The sequence below is a fragment of the Enhydra lutris genome, unplaced genomic scaffold (assembly GCF_002288905.1).
Source record: "Enhydra lutris kenyoni isolate GAN:26980312 unplaced genomic scaffold, ASM228890v2 scaffoldscaffold17, whole genome shotgun sequence".
In the NCBI taxonomy this organism is placed as follows: domain Eukaryota; kingdom Metazoa; phylum Chordata; class Mammalia; order Carnivora; family Mustelidae; genus Enhydra; species Enhydra lutris.
Window position 1 is genome coordinate 17,371,017 of NW_019154101.1, and position 16,551 is coordinate 17,387,567.

A 16,551-nucleotide genomic window follows, 5' to 3' on the forward strand; every position below is an offset into this window, starting at 1 on the left:
GATAATCTTCTCTCTGTTCCTAGAATTGCTTAATACATCTGCTATATACTCCTTGGCCTTGGATTAGATGGAATAGAGTTACCTGGTACAGGTACTTGTTACAGGGTAGTATAATAGTACCTGTTAAAGAACTTGTCAGGTCCAGAAGTCAGATGCTATAAATGTTAGATGCCTTTTCTTCTCTTTCAGGGAGCAAGCTTTGTAAAGCATGATGCAGAATTGTCATAAGAGAACTAATATGTAAAACAAATGTCAGGAGAAATTTATCTAATGCTTCATATTCTTATAAATTCAACCACTGATGTTTTTAGAATTTTTCTATAATACTTAGAAATTAACAAAAGTAATTGAAGCCAAATTATTTCAGAGATACTTTTAGGCTTAAATTTTCTTTTTCATCAGCCATCAGTCAACATTTTGTTTTGAATAAACTATTTAGTGGCTAATTTCCTTTTCAAGACTGTAATGCTGTTTAACTTTTATGCAAAGAGTCTAAATAGTCCTTCAGACACTTTTGGCCTTTATTTATAGCCTCTCAGTGATACACTGCTTTTCATAGTTCACCATATGATCCTCACCTTTTTCTTTAGGAAGATGACAATAAATTTAATACCTTAAGCCAGTGATTCTCACATTCACATCAGTATTACCTGGAGTACTTGCTAAACATACATTGCTGGACCCTGTCCTCAGAATTTCAGGTTCAGCAGTTTCTGGAGTGGGGTTGAGAATGTGTGTGTCTAATAGGTTCTTGGGCTAATACTGCAGGTCCATGGTCCACACTGCCATAACATGAAAGATTGTTTGCATGTCTTGATCTGCTTAGTAGTTTTTTCCTTTTAAATTTAATCTAGCTCTGAAGATTAAACTAGCTTTTCCTGATTGGTAGTATGGGTATCTTGGATGTTTAAGAGCAAAACCATCCAAACCAAAATCTGCTCATTGTTTATTTGAAAAAACTGTATGTATTCCAACTTCAATATTGTGAATTTATTTTTGGATAACCTCTAGTTAACTGTATTTTGGGGTTTATCTCTATTTGTATATAATTAAATACTTCATGACACTATATATTTTTTAAACATTTTATTTATTTGTCAGAGAGAGAGGGGGAGAGAACACAAGCAGGGGAATTGGCAGGTAGAGGGAGAAGCAGGCTCCCCGCTGAGCAAGGAGCTTGATGTGGACTCCACCCCAGGACCCTGGGGTCCAGACCTGAGCTGAAGGCAGATGCTTAACCAACTGAGCCACCTAGGCACATCCCATGACAATATTTTTTATTAAGCCATAATTTTTTTAGAATAAGCCAATAAGCTTTTTCTACCTTGAAAATTTTATGCTCTCTTCTGAAAGCCAGCAGTCTCTTTTGCCTCAAATTGTATTACCTTGTTTAAGAAAAATGTTGCTTGTCACTTTTTTTCCCCCCAGCATAATCTTCTTGAAAAAATTTTAAGTAAAACCTTAGGATCTGTATCCAGGCATGCATGGTTTTTAGCATCAAAACAAATAACTGGGCTGAGTATTAGGTAGATAAATGGATGGGGGTGGGTGGATGGATGGATGGATGGATAGATGAATGTCTTAGACATCTTGGTATCCTAGGTATCTGCAACTTTTATTTTATAACAGGTTATTCTTCTGTCTGGAAACTGGTATTTCTTTAGATATCAATTGTAGGATGCACCTGAGATTTCAAATATGTTAAAATGTGAGAAATTATGTGACTTAGAATAGCAAATATGTAGTATTTGATTTGATTTTCTAAGACTTATAATATGTACTTAGGAATTGAGTCTATGATGGAAAATTTTTTGTTTATATTTTCCTTTTAGATTGTCCAGTTTATTGTTACGTTGGTTCAGAATAACCAGCTTGTGAGTTTAAAACGTAAAAGGTAAGTTTTTGCTGTAAAACCCTTCATTTGACCTATTCATGAAAACCTAAACATTTTAATGTTTAATCATGAATGGCCTACATTTCCTGAGTATATGTCTGTTGTCCCAGATGAACAGTCCTTGCTAAATTATACTCTCAGCATTTCATGAGTAGTGTTACTTCTTTCTGTGGTCAGCCTGCTAATGTTTTTCATTCATTTCAAATGGTCACTTTACAGACACATACATAGTTAATAAGAAATCCATTTTTATTCACATTAGCAGTTTAATGTATCATTGGTAGGCTTCAGTGAGGGAAACTCTTAAAAGGTCGTCTATTGAAAAAAATGAAAAATTTTTTACTTGATCTCATTGGTAAGGAACTTGAAAACCTGTATATTGACTGGCTTGTGATACCGAAAAATTTAGTAACTACCATGTCATAACTAAAGCTTAAGAAGGATAGTGGACAAAAGAATAGTTGGAAGGAGAAAAAAACTTATCTTGTAAGACTAAAATTTTAGCAAAGATTGGTTATGGTTACATTTTATGCTATGGCCTTAACTCTGCTTCCACAAACTAATTCTTATGATATCATCTACTTACTTTGTACTATGTAACTGTAGTTCATAAAGAGTGATATGGTTTGGTCAGCAATGAAATATATTCAGAGAGAGTAATTTATTTATTGTATTTAACAAAAATAGTACAAAAGAATGGCGAAATCAAAGTCCTAGACATAGTCATCCCCTAGTTTCTCTTCCTAAGATGTGACCATTTTTAAGAGCTTATTTTGTATCACCACCTGAAATCTTTTATTATTAAAGTGTTTATGTTCACGTGAGGGTAAAATATTAGAAGCAGTTTAAATTTCTTCTATGTTTGCTTCACTGAATTTAATGTATATATGCTGATTTTCAGGCCTCTACTTCTCAACACTAATGGAGCCCAAAAGAAGAATCTGTTTCAGCATATAGTCAAAGAACCAGCTGATAATCACCATCATAAAGTAATTTTTTATTTAAATTCTGTTTTATATTTGTTATCTCAAACCAGATTTTTTTACAACAGTATTTCATGCACTCACATTTGCAAAGGTCAGTGAATAATAATCTAAGTGCTCATCCTCCAGCTTTATCAAATCATGACATTTTTTATTATTTGGTTTAGATTATTTTAAGAAATAAAGCATTATAAATACCATTTATTATATGATGATATGGGAACAAACCTGTTCCCTGATTTGTTTTTTGCCTCCTCTTCAGTCTCTCCTAGATAAATCTTGAATTAGTATTTATCATCCCCATGGTCCTTTTATATGCGTGAATTCATGAACAATATTTGGTATTACTTTGTATGTATTTAAACCTCATATAAATGATATTATTTTGCACATATCATTTTACATTGTGACTTTGTTTCACTTTGTTTGGCTTTTGAGGTTTATTAAACAGATTTAGTTCATCTCAACTACTACCTGATAGCAGTTGAATATTATGATAATATAATTATGCATTTATCTATTGTTACTTTAGGTTGTTTCCAACTTTTATTATAAATTACGTAGACTAGATTTTTTAGCAATTGCAAAACATTTTTGTTTACCTTTATTTTTGTCATGGGCTGTCTGGATAATTTGTCAAACTTAAACCCACTGGCAAATCAGTTCAGTCCAGAGTATAGACTTCTTTTAATAGATGATTGTCATGGTTACATTCACATCTTAGAATTCTAAATACTGCTTCAGATTTGTTACTAAAGTACCAAGATTTTTTTTCTTGAGCAAATCAGAGTTAGCATCAGGTCTTACCACTGTTTCAAAGTAAGCATACCTAACTATTGTGTTTTTAGGATTGAAGACTCAGTGTAAATGGATGAAGATTTCTTAATTTAACTGGATTTATTTATTTTTAAGTCTTTCACATCTTTTGCCTCAGATTTATCTACTGTTGAGATTTATAGATTTATTCATTATAATAATGAGTTTAATTTGCTTTAGAGAATTGAATTTTTTTTTTTTTTTAGGTACCTATGATCTGAATAGATCTGTAGCTGAATAAAAAAAAATTTTGCTAAAAATTCAGGTTGACATTTAACTGTGGAATAGTTGAAAGTTTTTTTTCCTATTAAGGCATTTTAATAAGAAAGAATAAGGCATATGTCAAATAGAGTAGCTTGAGATAAAATAATCCTCATCAGCACAGTGGCCATCTAGTTATGCTTGAAATTCCTGGTGAAGTTTTAAGACTTTTTTTTTTTTTTTTTTTTTAAAGATTTTATTTATTTATTTGTCAGAGAGAGAGAGAGCGAGCGCGAGAGTGAGCACAAGCAGATAGAGTGGCAGGCAGAGGCAGAGGGAGAAGCAGGCTCCCTGCTGAGCAAGGAGCCCGATGTGGGACTCGATCCCAGGACGCTGGGATCATGACCTGAGCCGAAGGCAGCGGCTTAACCCACTGAGCCACCCAGGCGTCCCTTAAGACTTTTTTTTAAAACCGTTTGGATATAAAAAATACTTTAAAATGTGAAGATCTTTCCATAGACTTATTCTGGGGCATGCCACCTTCATGATTCCTTACAGTAAAAGAAATAGTTAAATAGAACGAAGTAACATACCTCCTACCTTTGCAAATGGGTACAAATACCAATTAGTGTGTAAGTCCCATTAGGGCAGAGAACATAGCTAAACTGTTTCCTTAATATTTAGTAAATAATGGGTGCTGAGTTAGCACTTTTTAAATGGTGTATTGTTCGGTAGTCAATATAATTACAGTTTTGTTATTTTCTCCCTGATTTTTTTAGGTTCCACACAGTAGGACTGAAGGTTTGAAGGCAAGGGAGCGGATTTCAGATGACATCATTATTTATGATGTAACTGATGATAATGCAGATGAAGAAAATATCCCAGTTATTCCAGAAACTAATGAGGATGTTATAGCTGATCCTTCCAAGTAAGGAAATTACAAAGTAAAATTTGTGAAAATATTGGTTACTTTTGTTATCAAAGAGCTTAATTCAAAACAACTTTATTCTGATAAACTACTGTCAAACTCATATTTGGATTATTAAGCTGAAAATGCCAAATTATTTAACCAGATGTTCTCCTCTCAGCAAAAAGACTTCCAACAAAAAGTAATGAGAATTCAGATTTTTTAAAAATTTTGGAGTTAAACATCTTTAATTGACCTTTGTCATCTCGCATCATATGATGAATCAATATTTGTGATTAAACTTCTCCCCAACTTTGGGGAGAAAGCTTCCATGGAGAATGAATGGACAGAATGAATTTATTGAATGCATTTGAAAATGTAATTGGTTCTTTCTCATATTGCTGATCTAGCTGTAGCCAATACCCTGATATTGTCATTGTTGAGGATGACAATGAAGATGAGTATGCACCTGTCATTCAGAGTGGAGATCAGAATGAACCAGCCAGAGAATCACTAAGTTCAGGCAGTGATGGCACCAGTCCTCTTATGTCTAGTGCTGTCCAGCTAAATGGCTCATCTAGTCTGACCACAGAAGATCCTGTGACCATGATGGATTCCATTTTAAATGATAACATCAATCTTCTGGGAAAGTGAGTTTCATATAGATGTTATCTGAATTTATTTGCTTTCTTTGTTTACTTCACATGTTCTATTCTCTTCGAATGAACTTCCTTTCAGATTATGAATCCATGTAATCTTTCTTTGTTTTTTGAGTTTTGCATATGTTTTTTTGAGAAGGATTTAATCATGCCGAGAGAGTCTTGAGATTTTCTTGTTAATTCCTTAGATTTCTTTAATGAGATACTTGTTTTGAATGTTCATAAATTGTGTGTGTATGCATATTTATGTTTTTATTAGGACTATGGAATAACACAATTTTTATTAAGGTACTTTATAGCATAAGAAAACCAGAAATTAGCATTAATAAGTAATAAACATTTTATAATTTATAGTGTAGAGGAAAAAAGATAAATTCAGACTATTGTTGCAGAATCTTTTCTGTAAATAGTAAAGTTTTGTGTAAAGGCTGTGAGTTCTCAGTTAACCACATTTTCAGGAATCTCAAGTACTGAATAGGATCTCTTAAGATTAAGAATTTTATAATGTGGTTTTAAATGTAAAAACAAGGAAACCTAATATTTGATATTTTTTTAAAATCTTTTTTTCCTTAGGGTTGAGCTGTTGGATTATCTTGACAGCATTGATTGCAGCTTAGAGGACTTCCAAGCCATGCTGTCAGGAAGACAGTTTAGCATAGATCCAGATCTCCTGGTTGATGTAGGTACTTTGAATAATCTTTGCTGTACTGGCAGTTTGTGTATTCACATATATTGTTTATAAATCAGTACACCTTTTTTTGTATTCTGTTTTTGCATTTTTTTTTTTAAATGAATGATTTTATCAGAAACAACGAGCAGATGGGTTTAAGACAGTGAAGGAGGGGGATCACTACCTGTTTCTGAATAGCAGCTCAGTTAATCCTCCTGTAACAGCATATCAGTTCTGTTCAACAGTACTTCTACTTCTTCTCTGGACTTGTTGCCATATTTGTTCTGCTCTAGAATAGATTGTCGCTGAATAGAAATGGGTGGAAATTTAGTAAGAGAGTTACTTAGGCAGGAAACTGCATGGAGACACTTTTTAATACTTTGGGTATTAATGTTTTCCACTCACATGAATTATATTTTAATATATTTGCTATATTTTTAAAATGTTTATGTCCTGAGTCCTAAGGTTATCTTGTTCTAGTCCCCACCACCACCTACATGAGTATCACTTCAATGTTGTCTGAACTGTGAATCCTTATCTACCATTTCTGGCACTAACTACCTTTCTTGCTGTCTTCCCTCTTGCTCCTACCACTCCTCTCTTCCTTATGGCTTGGTCCCATCCAGATGAATGGTCCCATCTAGATGAATATTGTTCTCTCCCTGATTTCCATTTTCTGTTGTAAATATGTTTCTCTATCCTGAAAAGGTTTGTTGCGCCTTTTTTTTTTTTTTTTTTGTATTTCTGCCTTAAAATGCAGTCTGTCACATCAAAATATTCTGTAGTCTTGTCCTTTTAAGAACTTCTCAGTGAGGCTAGAGGGAATTAGTCCTTTCTTAATCTTCAGTCTTATTAATTTGCCACCTTACCAATCTGCTTCTTAGTCTTTGTCAATATCCATGATTTGATTGTTCTTTCCAAATCATCATTATGTCACAGGATGAATTTCACTTTCTTTCAAGATTTCCTTTCTGACCTATGTTATCATCTTAAGGGAATTCGGCATCCATATTAATGACCTACTTTGTTAATAGTAATTTGTCAGCCCTTCTTGATTCTGTCGTCTTTGTCCCCATCTTGAATACAGGGACCTTTAAGAATATCTGTTCCTTAGGTCATAAGAAGGAAACAAAATTCCATAATTCTGACCTTCTACAAAGCCTTGCAGTCTTCTAGGTTATTTTAATTTAACCTTGGAATGTTTATCATACTTGTCTGTCTTCAAGACCTCATCTCGCTAACTCGTCCCTGTTCTCACAGAGGATAATCACAATGCTCTGGTTCTCTCATAAGTTGGGAAATCTCATTTTTTTTTTTCTTAGAGGAAGTGCTTACTTTCTCTTTAAAGCTTATTTGTACACCTGCCCTTTGCCTCTCTGTTTCTCTATCTCTGTCCTTGATCTTTCCCATCTTGCTTCAGTGGGTACAGATCTCCGTCTTAAACATTTTGATGTGTGGCTCTGCTCATTTACCATTTTGCCTCTCTAATTCTTTAACTACAAAACTTTAGAACGAGTGGCTTTATTTGTTACTTCTTTTTTACTCTATATTTCTTTTGAAACCCTGCATTATCTTGCTTATTCACTTGAAGCCTGTGCTGCCTTGGTTTATCCATACTGAGTAGGCTCCAGGTTTGTTTTTTTTAAAATCAGGCCATTGGGCTAGTAGGTGTGCTTTGAATCAGACAGATTTGGGTTTCATTTGGCTCATGTCACTTACTGGCTAGCTATTTAACCTTGGAAAAAGTTCACCTCTCTTGCCCAGTTTCCCCATTTGTTAATTGTGGCTGATGCCTAACTTGAAGGGCTCTTTTGGGTATTATAAATAATTAGTGATATTATGATTAATACTGGTTATTTTTGACACTGAGACTTCTGTTGATTTTAGAGTCACTGGACTTGTTTTTTTATCTGTCTTCCTAACTATTCTTTGTTTACTCTACTTTGTTTACTCTTTCTTTTTCTTATTGTTCTCTACCTGTACGTAATCCCCAAGGTACCCATTATTTTATCTTTTTATTTGTTCTAAGTCTCTTCTTTTTCTATCCTTCCTTTGTGAAGGTATTTTGGCTTATCTCAAATTTATATCTCTAGCTCCTAATATTTTTTTGAAGTAAACTTTGCTTGAATTTTGATGCCATCATCAGTTAAGGTCTTGCCTTAGATTTTTTGTGTTTAATGCTAAACTTTTCTTTGTTCTCTAAATGAGCTATGTTTCTCAGCTTTCTTATTTTCTGTAGTGATATCAGACTTCTCTTTACTCACCCAGAATAGTAATCACTGAGTCATTTTGGTTTCCTTATCTTTATCTCATTGTTCAGGTCCTTTGTATTTTCAAAAATAGCACTCACAGATAATCCCTACTTTCTGATGCCTCTCTCATCTAAGATCCTTCATTATTTCATCCTTGAATTATGCTGACTGTAAAAATCACCCATTGGTTGCCTTGTTCTCTGAGATGGCAAAGATGGTAAGGACATGAATAGGTGTGCTGAGTTCATGGGTTCTTTGCAGAGTTCAGTTCTTAGTGACTGTGTAGAGTCAGCAGGAGAGGCTTGGCTGAAGGATTCAACCATCTGTGTCAGCTCCTCATGTACGATCTGCTTTTTTCTGCTTCACACTCTGCATCTGCTGGGAATACACGAAAGTGTACCTGATTTAGTGGGTGGCATTGAGTGGGGCAAAGAAAGAGTGAGGAGCTTATACTCTACAGATGCCGCTCTCAGTAGGGACAAAATCTGGTCAGGTCTCAGAGGCAGTGACAAGCTGAACTTGGCAGAGATTGGTGGTCATGTAAGCGATCTACTCTTAAAGATCTGATTCTCTTCCTTTACATGGATCAGTAGGTAGTATGAAAGGAAGGAAAGTTAACCAAAGAAAAGGAAGAACTAGGGATATTTTTAAGGCTATCATGAAGGTGGAACTTTTTTTTTTTTAAATGGAACTTTAAGGAAGAGGAATCAATGTCTAGAGACTGTGGAGGAGGGATCTATCTGCATTTTGTTCTATCCTGTGAACCATTTGGTGTGTTCATTCTCATAAAATGCTTTAATCACTATATTTCCTTGCTCAGGCCTTTTCCAAGGCTCTTACTGCTGACAGAATGTGGCCTTATGCTGTGACGGGCCTTGCTTTACTTCTTGAACTTTACACATACAACCTACTATTCAACTCAGAAATTTTATGTTATTTGGACTGGTCATCTTATCTACTGCTAGAATTTACCCACCCCCACCCCCAACCATTCCTTCTTTATTATTGTTAATGTTATGATTTATTCTTCTCTCCACTCTCTACAAGTCCTAACCATTCTTCAGGGCCTAGTATGTGTTGGATAGCTTCATCAAGACTTTGTTTCATCTTGTGCATGCCTGTGTGCATGTGTGTGTATGTACACACACACAGACATGCATGATTTTCTCCTTTCAGTACTTTAAATCTCCACCATCCATTAGTATTATAATATTGGATTGTATCTGATTGTATGTTGCTATTTGACTTTGTTCTTGTCTTTTAGATTGTAAGCTCCTAGAGAGCAGGAATAGTGTCTTCATCTTGTATTCTTCATGATGTCAGTTGATGTCAGTTATTTTTTAGATGCTCAGTAAATCCTTGTGGAATGAACAACTAAAGTTTATGACTTAAAAGTTATGTCTGTAAACTGGCTGGACTGAGAGGCATGCAGTAAGCAGTGGTCTTAGCATTTACTCTTCTGTTGCTAGGTGAGGTGAAAAGAACCAGCAAGGAGGTATGCCATTTGGTCAGAGGGCTTCGTTTGAGGTGTAATTTAGGAGCCACCATCACAGAGCAGGTTCTATAAATTTCTTACATAATTAGCAGGTAGTCAGTGAAGGCTTACTGTCAGGGCAAGGAACTCAGCCCTGGATGCCACTTAAAACCAAAGGCATTTAGAGAGAAAATAATAAGGAAATGAGAAGTTGGGCAAACCACTATTTGTCTTAAGTGATTTGCCCCACTGTTTTATGGAGAAATTCTTAAAACATCTGATGCATGGGCTAGCTTGCTCTGCTTTTGTATGTTTTTCTTTCTGCTTTCCTGCTTTTCTCTTTCAAACTGTTTTACTGTATGAAAACTTCCTAGTGCAGGAGCTACATCTCTTTACCCAACATGGCTGTATAAAAATTTTGAACACGCAGTTAATTCTTTTTTAATATTTTTTAAACTTATCATCTTTCTTGTTTGGTCTTTCAGCTTTTCACTAGTTCTGTGCAGATGAATCCCACAGATTACATCAATAATACAAAAGTAAGTTTTAATTCATGTTGCTCAGGACCCATAGCTGTAAGAATCTGAAAAAAAGCCCTAGTAAGTAGAGAGTAGTATCACTCCCAATTACAAAAAACATTTTGTATTCTTACCTTATATGTGTGATTAAGACAGTAAAATTCTAGCTGAAAAAAAAAGCTTTCGGTTATGGGGTGAGTCATTGCCCAATTCTGTAGGTACCTGTGTGATTAACAGTACGAAATGAGCCCTCAAAGTGCTGGGAAATCAACTGACTTAAACTTGGCATGTTCAGGTGTATCACTGAAACAAATTATTAAAATATTTTTTCATGTTTTATGTGCTTTAGCTTACATTCTTATTCTTTCTATAAACAATGTCTCAGCATTTTTTATTGAAAATCCACTGGTACCCATATTCTTAAATAGTTCCTTCATTTTATTAGCATGCAGTAAAAGCTTAGGGATTTGAACTAATTTTTTACTAACTGTAGGTACAGCAGGTTGAAACAATGAAGTATGGATTTTAGACAGTTTTTTTTCTCTTTTTTTTTTGAAGTAATGGTTTTGTTATTTTGTTAGTCCACTTGGTATTAGCAAATGTTGAAATTCTTTAGAACTGGTTTTTAATGAGTAATAAGGACAATTTGCAGTTGTTAAGAGCAAATGATTAGAGTCATTCTGTTACTTTGTATATTGCTTATATAATAGGCAGATTTTTAAATGTTTTTAAAATAGATTAGGTGTATACTCCGTTTGTCTTACATTTATACCATACTGTTCAGTACCATTTTTTTATCGAATGCAAAGTTGTAAATCAAGTCCTCTGATATTTGTACAGGTTCTAGATTAGTGAACTTAAAGTTTTACTTGTTTTTTTTGTTCTTTGTTGTCTAAAAATGATACTTAGATATAAGTAATTAGAGTGAGAGGGTAGAATTTTTCTAATGTCATGACCAGTTCTTGTACATACTCAAAGTTACAGGCTGTGTAACTTAGAGTTGAAAGAATTTGTGAATTTTTGAACTAAAAAGTTGATTATACATTGAATATTTGAATAATTTTTATCAGGGATTAGCATACTTTTTATAAAAAGGCCAGTTGGTAGATACTTCATTTTGTAGGCCATATGTTCTCTGTCACAACTACTTAACACTAATTGTAGTGCGACAGCAGCCATAGACAATACATGAAAGAATGAGTGTGGCTGTGCTTCCATAAAACTTTATTTACAAAAACAGGCAGCATGCTTAATTTGGCGTGTAGACCACAGTTTGCCTGGATTTATATTTTAAATTTCTGCGGATTACCTCAACACCCTGGGTTTCAGTAAATATGGTATTTTTAAATGTTAGGTCTTAAGGTGAATGAACCCATATCATGCATTCATTTAGTTAATGTGCTGAACTGTTTGTTCATATAAACGCTATACATTGAGTCATTCTTTATTCTTGGATTATCCTCTTTATCGCAAAACCAGTAGCTTAATTATAGTTCTCAGGAATAGCAGTTAAACCGCAAATTGCATATTGTTCTAAAGTGCCATAGAGAAATTAGAGAATGACTTTTCCTTATAGTTCTAAAATCTAGATTAATGTTTTCAAATAATTGGCACATCAGCTGTCATTCCCTTGCTCATGACGAGTATTGTATTAACATAGATCACAACAGTCTTTTTCTAATATATCAGGATACTTATACGCCTCAGTAGAGCCATCTAAGTGGCCATTACTAACAAATAAGAATTTGCATGGGAGATGAATTCCCTTTGTCATCCTGGTTCTCATATGTTTTAAAATAACTGGCATCCTTGAAAACTACCTATTTTAAAAAGTAAAAAAATAATGATGGTATTCTTGCCTTAATGTTTGTTTATTACGATTGCTAAATCTGAAACATTTTTATGTACATTTTTGGGAAGTTTTAATTTATTATATCTTGAGGTCATTATTTCTGAATCTGGAAACTTGTACTGCATCATTTTATGATGATGATTGGCAATTTTAGGAATTAGTATGTTTTCTACACCCTATATACTTAGTGAGCATGCAGGTGTCTGGGACTTAACAGCTATTTAGGGAAAATTGTGAACGTCAGCCCCTCAGTTTGAACATCGTTGAAAAGAGCACTGAAGAACTAAACAACATTAAAGGTTTAATCCCCTTTACAATCAGATGTGAGGAGAGAAGACAGTGGTTGAAAGAAGCAATTTAAGTGATAGAAAAGAACTGAAAGAATCTCAGAAGGAGAATGATGAAACTTCACCTCAACTTTGAGGCTTCCAAATAGAGAAATAATAGTTTTAAGGATATCACCATGTCATCCTGAGCTACTCTAAATATCTTCACTTATGCTAAATATTCTGTTTGTAAGTGAAATGAGTAATACACATTTTTAATCAAAACTGTTTGAGTTTAATTTTCCTAAAGAATTATCTCTTAGTTTGAAACCAGCCATCTTTGATTCGTTCCCATCTTTTACCTCTGACAAATTCTGTCTGTTCTTTTGAAATGCCCCCTCTTTTCATACTTAACTGTCATCCTAGTTCAGATTCTTTGTTTCATCCACTTGATGACAGCAATAATTTTCTTAACCGGTCTTAACCAGTCTTACCTATTCAGATCTCTTTCTCTCTCTAGTTCTTCTTTCCTGGTGTTCCCTTTTCCCCTGTATTTCAGATAATACACCAATATTCACATACCGTACCAGCTTTTTAAAATTTTTTTGCTATTTTTAGGAATGTATAAAATGTGAAACAAGTATTTTTTATATTATTTTTTCTCTTTTAGTCTGAGAATAAAGGATTAGAAACTACCAAGAACAATGTAGTTCAGCCAGTTTCAGAAGAGGGAAGAAAATCTAAACCCAAAACAGGTAGGTATAAATGTAGTATTAGTTTTTACAGATTTTTAAAATTAAGAGTCATACATAGAAACTAATGTGAGCCAAGGAAAGTCTTTGCCATACTTAGCAGTTGAACACAGAATGTACTGTTCTCAGTTCTATGCATAATGTATCAAGGTTTCAGCTTATAGAAAAAATTAAATTGGTGAGGTACTAATTCTTTAAGTCATTTTTTTAATTATTTTTAAATTTATTTATTTTTTTATTATTTTTAAATTTAACTGTAGGAGAACTGAAAGAACTCTCTTAATTGTTGAATGAAAGACTTTTCTGACTAGTACATTTTAAAATTTACTGACACGAAGTATCATATTTCTTGTTTGGGTGTATAAGGGTAGTGATTGCATAAATGCACAGCTGTTTCCATTTTTTCCACCTTCAGCTTGAACTCTGTATAAGCTGGTGATAAAAGAGCATTTTTCTAATCTTTATTATAGATAAGCAGCTTATCCAGTACACTGCCTTTCCACTTCTTGCATTCCTCGATGGGAACCCTGCTTCTACTGTTGAACAGGGGAGTACAGCATCATCAGAAGTTATGTCCTCAGTAGATAAACCCATAGAAGTTGATGAGCTTCTGGATAGCAGCCTAGATCCAGAGCCAACCCAGAGTAAGCTTGTTCGCCTGGAGCCATTGACTGAAGCCGAAGCTAGTGAAGCCACACTGTTTTATTTATGTGAACTTGCTCCTGCACCTCTGGATAGTGATATGCCACTTTTAGATAGCTAAATCCCCAGGAAGTGGACTCTACATGTATATATTCATCAAAATGATGAACTATTTATTTTAAAGTATCATTTGGTACTTTTTTTTGTAAATTGCTTTGTTTTGTTTAATCAGATACTGTGGAATCAAAAGCACCTTTTGCTTTTCTCACTTACACACTCTGGCAAAGCTTTCAGATGTTACTCGGCTACATAGGTACACAAGATTTAATGCACATTGTTGGCATATCTTTAAGTTGGATTCAAATGGCCATTTTTCTCCAGTTGTAGTAACTTGGATTTCTTCTTTTACGTATATGCCCATTAACCCCAGTTAAACTTTTGTTTGTTTTACTTGTTTGATGCTGTCTGTTTGCATTGAGTGTAAGTCACTAGAACTAATGGTAGAACTCTTAAACCTCTGTCTGTTCCAGTTACTTTTATTAAATATTTTTCACTTGGCTTATTTTTAAACTGGGAACATAAAGTGCCTGTATCTTGTAAAACTTCATTTGTCTCTCTTGTTCAGAGAAGTTCATTCATGTTCAAAGGAAAGGCAAAGTAAACATGAGTGCTTGCTGGCAGAAATGGCTCCAGCTCCATATATATAAAAAGAAGGGGGATGGGATGGCATCAACCCCATCCATCTCGTTGGACTAGTTTTAAAGTAAAAGTTTTCTGATTTGTTTGTGTTTTTTTGAACCATACTATTTAGTAAAATAAATATAATGAATGTTGCGTACTAATGTCTGTTACTTGTCTTCTTTAGAGGTGACACCCACATGTACAATTTTTTCCTTTTTATAGGAAGTAGATTTAAATTGTAAACTGTCTGTTGTCCATTATTGATTCACACCAAAATCTTTGTGCCTCATCTCAAGAGTTAGACTGTGTATTACAACAAGGAAGGAATATAAGGTCTCTAAACTTAATGTGTTTTAAAGTTCTTCTGTGTTAAAAATTATACTGGCTTGCTTCCTATATTTCTAATAAAGAACTAAGAGAAGTATGCCTCTCATTGTCCCAGATGAGGTAAGAACATTATCACTGGATGCCACCCAAAGGCCTGTAATTTTTGTTCCTAGAGATGGAACAGTAACACTTTATCCCTTTGGAACAGGCTTATAGAGCTTAATACAAGGTGGGCACCACTTTTATCAAGTTGAATTCTACCTTCAGGCAGAGCCTGGAAGCAGAGCAGTTTATATCTGAATATTTTATAGGGCTGTTTAATGAAGAATTACAAATATGGCCCTCCTCGTGGCCATATTCTGTCAATATCCTGGAATTTCTATTATGATGATGTAAAAATTCAAAATAAAGCCTAGCACAGAGAGATAGGAAACCCTTCCTTAGCAGATATTTAAACATTTGGCTCTGATAGTGGCATCCTGGTGAACTAATTCAAGTCCCCAGAAGTTAGTTTCTACGTAAGTTGTAGAGGTCACTGTCTTAGAGGTTGTTAAAGTGAGAACAAGAATTTAGAGCCTGAGAGACAGAACTTAAGAAACTTTTCTTTTTCCCTTCTCTTCTTCAGTGTGGAATATGATTAAGTTTCTTCTCTTGGGGACATTTTGGAGCTTTAGAAATATTCTAAAAATCTTGAAAAATATGTTCCAATACTTTTTTGAGTTGAAATTAAAATTTTTCACCTTTAGTTGGAAGGAATTTAGGGTATTGATAATACTACCACTTAAAAATATAACTTACAGTTTAAAAAGTTGCGTGCTTTTTAAAATGTATCTAAAGAAATCTAAATACCGTACTGATTTGATAACCATCATCATCCATTCCACTTCTCCCAAAGAATTTTATCCTACTTTTATTATGTGTGAAAGTCACATTAAAGATAGTGTCATACTTCTCTGAAACTAAATTTGAAATTGTTTCCTATAGCCTTAAGATTCTACGCATTATAAAGAAATGTGTCCAGTTATACACAATTCATCAAAACAATATAATTATCCAAACCATTTTCTCTATCACGGAGTTAGATTATTTCTACTTCATAAATAGGGTGGCTGTGTAACTGAATTCTGATAAATAAATCAGAAGTGATGTACAGAAGAACTTCCAGGTCTGGTTTGTGAAAACCTCCCCTCTGCAATCCTCCTTGCTCTTTTACCCCTCCACTAGCCTGATGCAGAGGAGTATATGGCTTCTGAGTATACATTCAAGAAGGAAGAAATTTGGCTTCCTGAATCACTGCTTAGAAGAGAGCCACCCATCAATCTTGGACACCTATTGTAGACTTCAGGTGAGTGGAGAACAAACTATTATGTTCTGCCTTTGGATTTTTTTTTGGTGGGGGTGTTGATCTCAGTGTTCACTAATACTCAAATTTTGGCAAACATTAAACAGTAAAATTGTATGAGAAATAACATTTTTAGTGGCGTGAACAGGTCTTGATTGGGGGGAAGGAGTACTTCCCCAATTTTTTGTATCTGAAGCTGAAGATTATCAGTGTAAGAGCATCAGTTTCATTCCTTTTTGTATTTGTAAGTGTACAACTCTTAAAAACTTTGTAATACAAAAAAGTATATGATGGAAGGAATTTGGTATAGCACTA

At 34.2% G+C, this 16,551-nt stretch overlaps 1 protein-coding gene across 3 annotated transcripts in view; it reads left to right on the forward strand.

The window, feature by feature from the left end:
• Nucleotides 1-16,233, forward strand: part of LOC111147820 (heat shock transcription factor 2) — a 34,808-nt gene extending 18,575 nt beyond the window's left edge. Inside the window, exons 6-13 of one of the 3 annotated variants that reach the window (XM_022504072.1) lie at nt 1,833-1,894; nt 2,796-2,883; nt 4,674-4,822; nt 5,212-5,451; nt 6,034-6,139; nt 10,342-10,395; nt 13,163-13,247; nt 16,119-16,233. In XM_022504072.1, coding sequence (XP_022359780.1) covers nt 1,833-1,894; nt 2,796-2,883; nt 4,674-4,822; nt 5,212-5,451; nt 6,034-6,139; nt 10,342-10,395; nt 13,163-13,247; nt 16,119-16,123 — 789 coding nt within the window. In that variant the 3' untranslated portion in view covers nt 16,124-16,233. Of the gene's footprint in view, nt 1-1,832; nt 1,895-2,795; nt 2,884-4,673; nt 4,823-5,211; nt 5,452-6,033; nt 6,140-10,341; nt 10,396-13,162; nt 13,248-13,714; nt 15,177-16,118 lie in introns of those variants that run through there. The other 2 variants (XM_022504069.1, XM_022504070.1) reach the window with 2 other exon arrangements.
• Nucleotides 16,234-16,551: the final 318 nt, after the last annotated feature.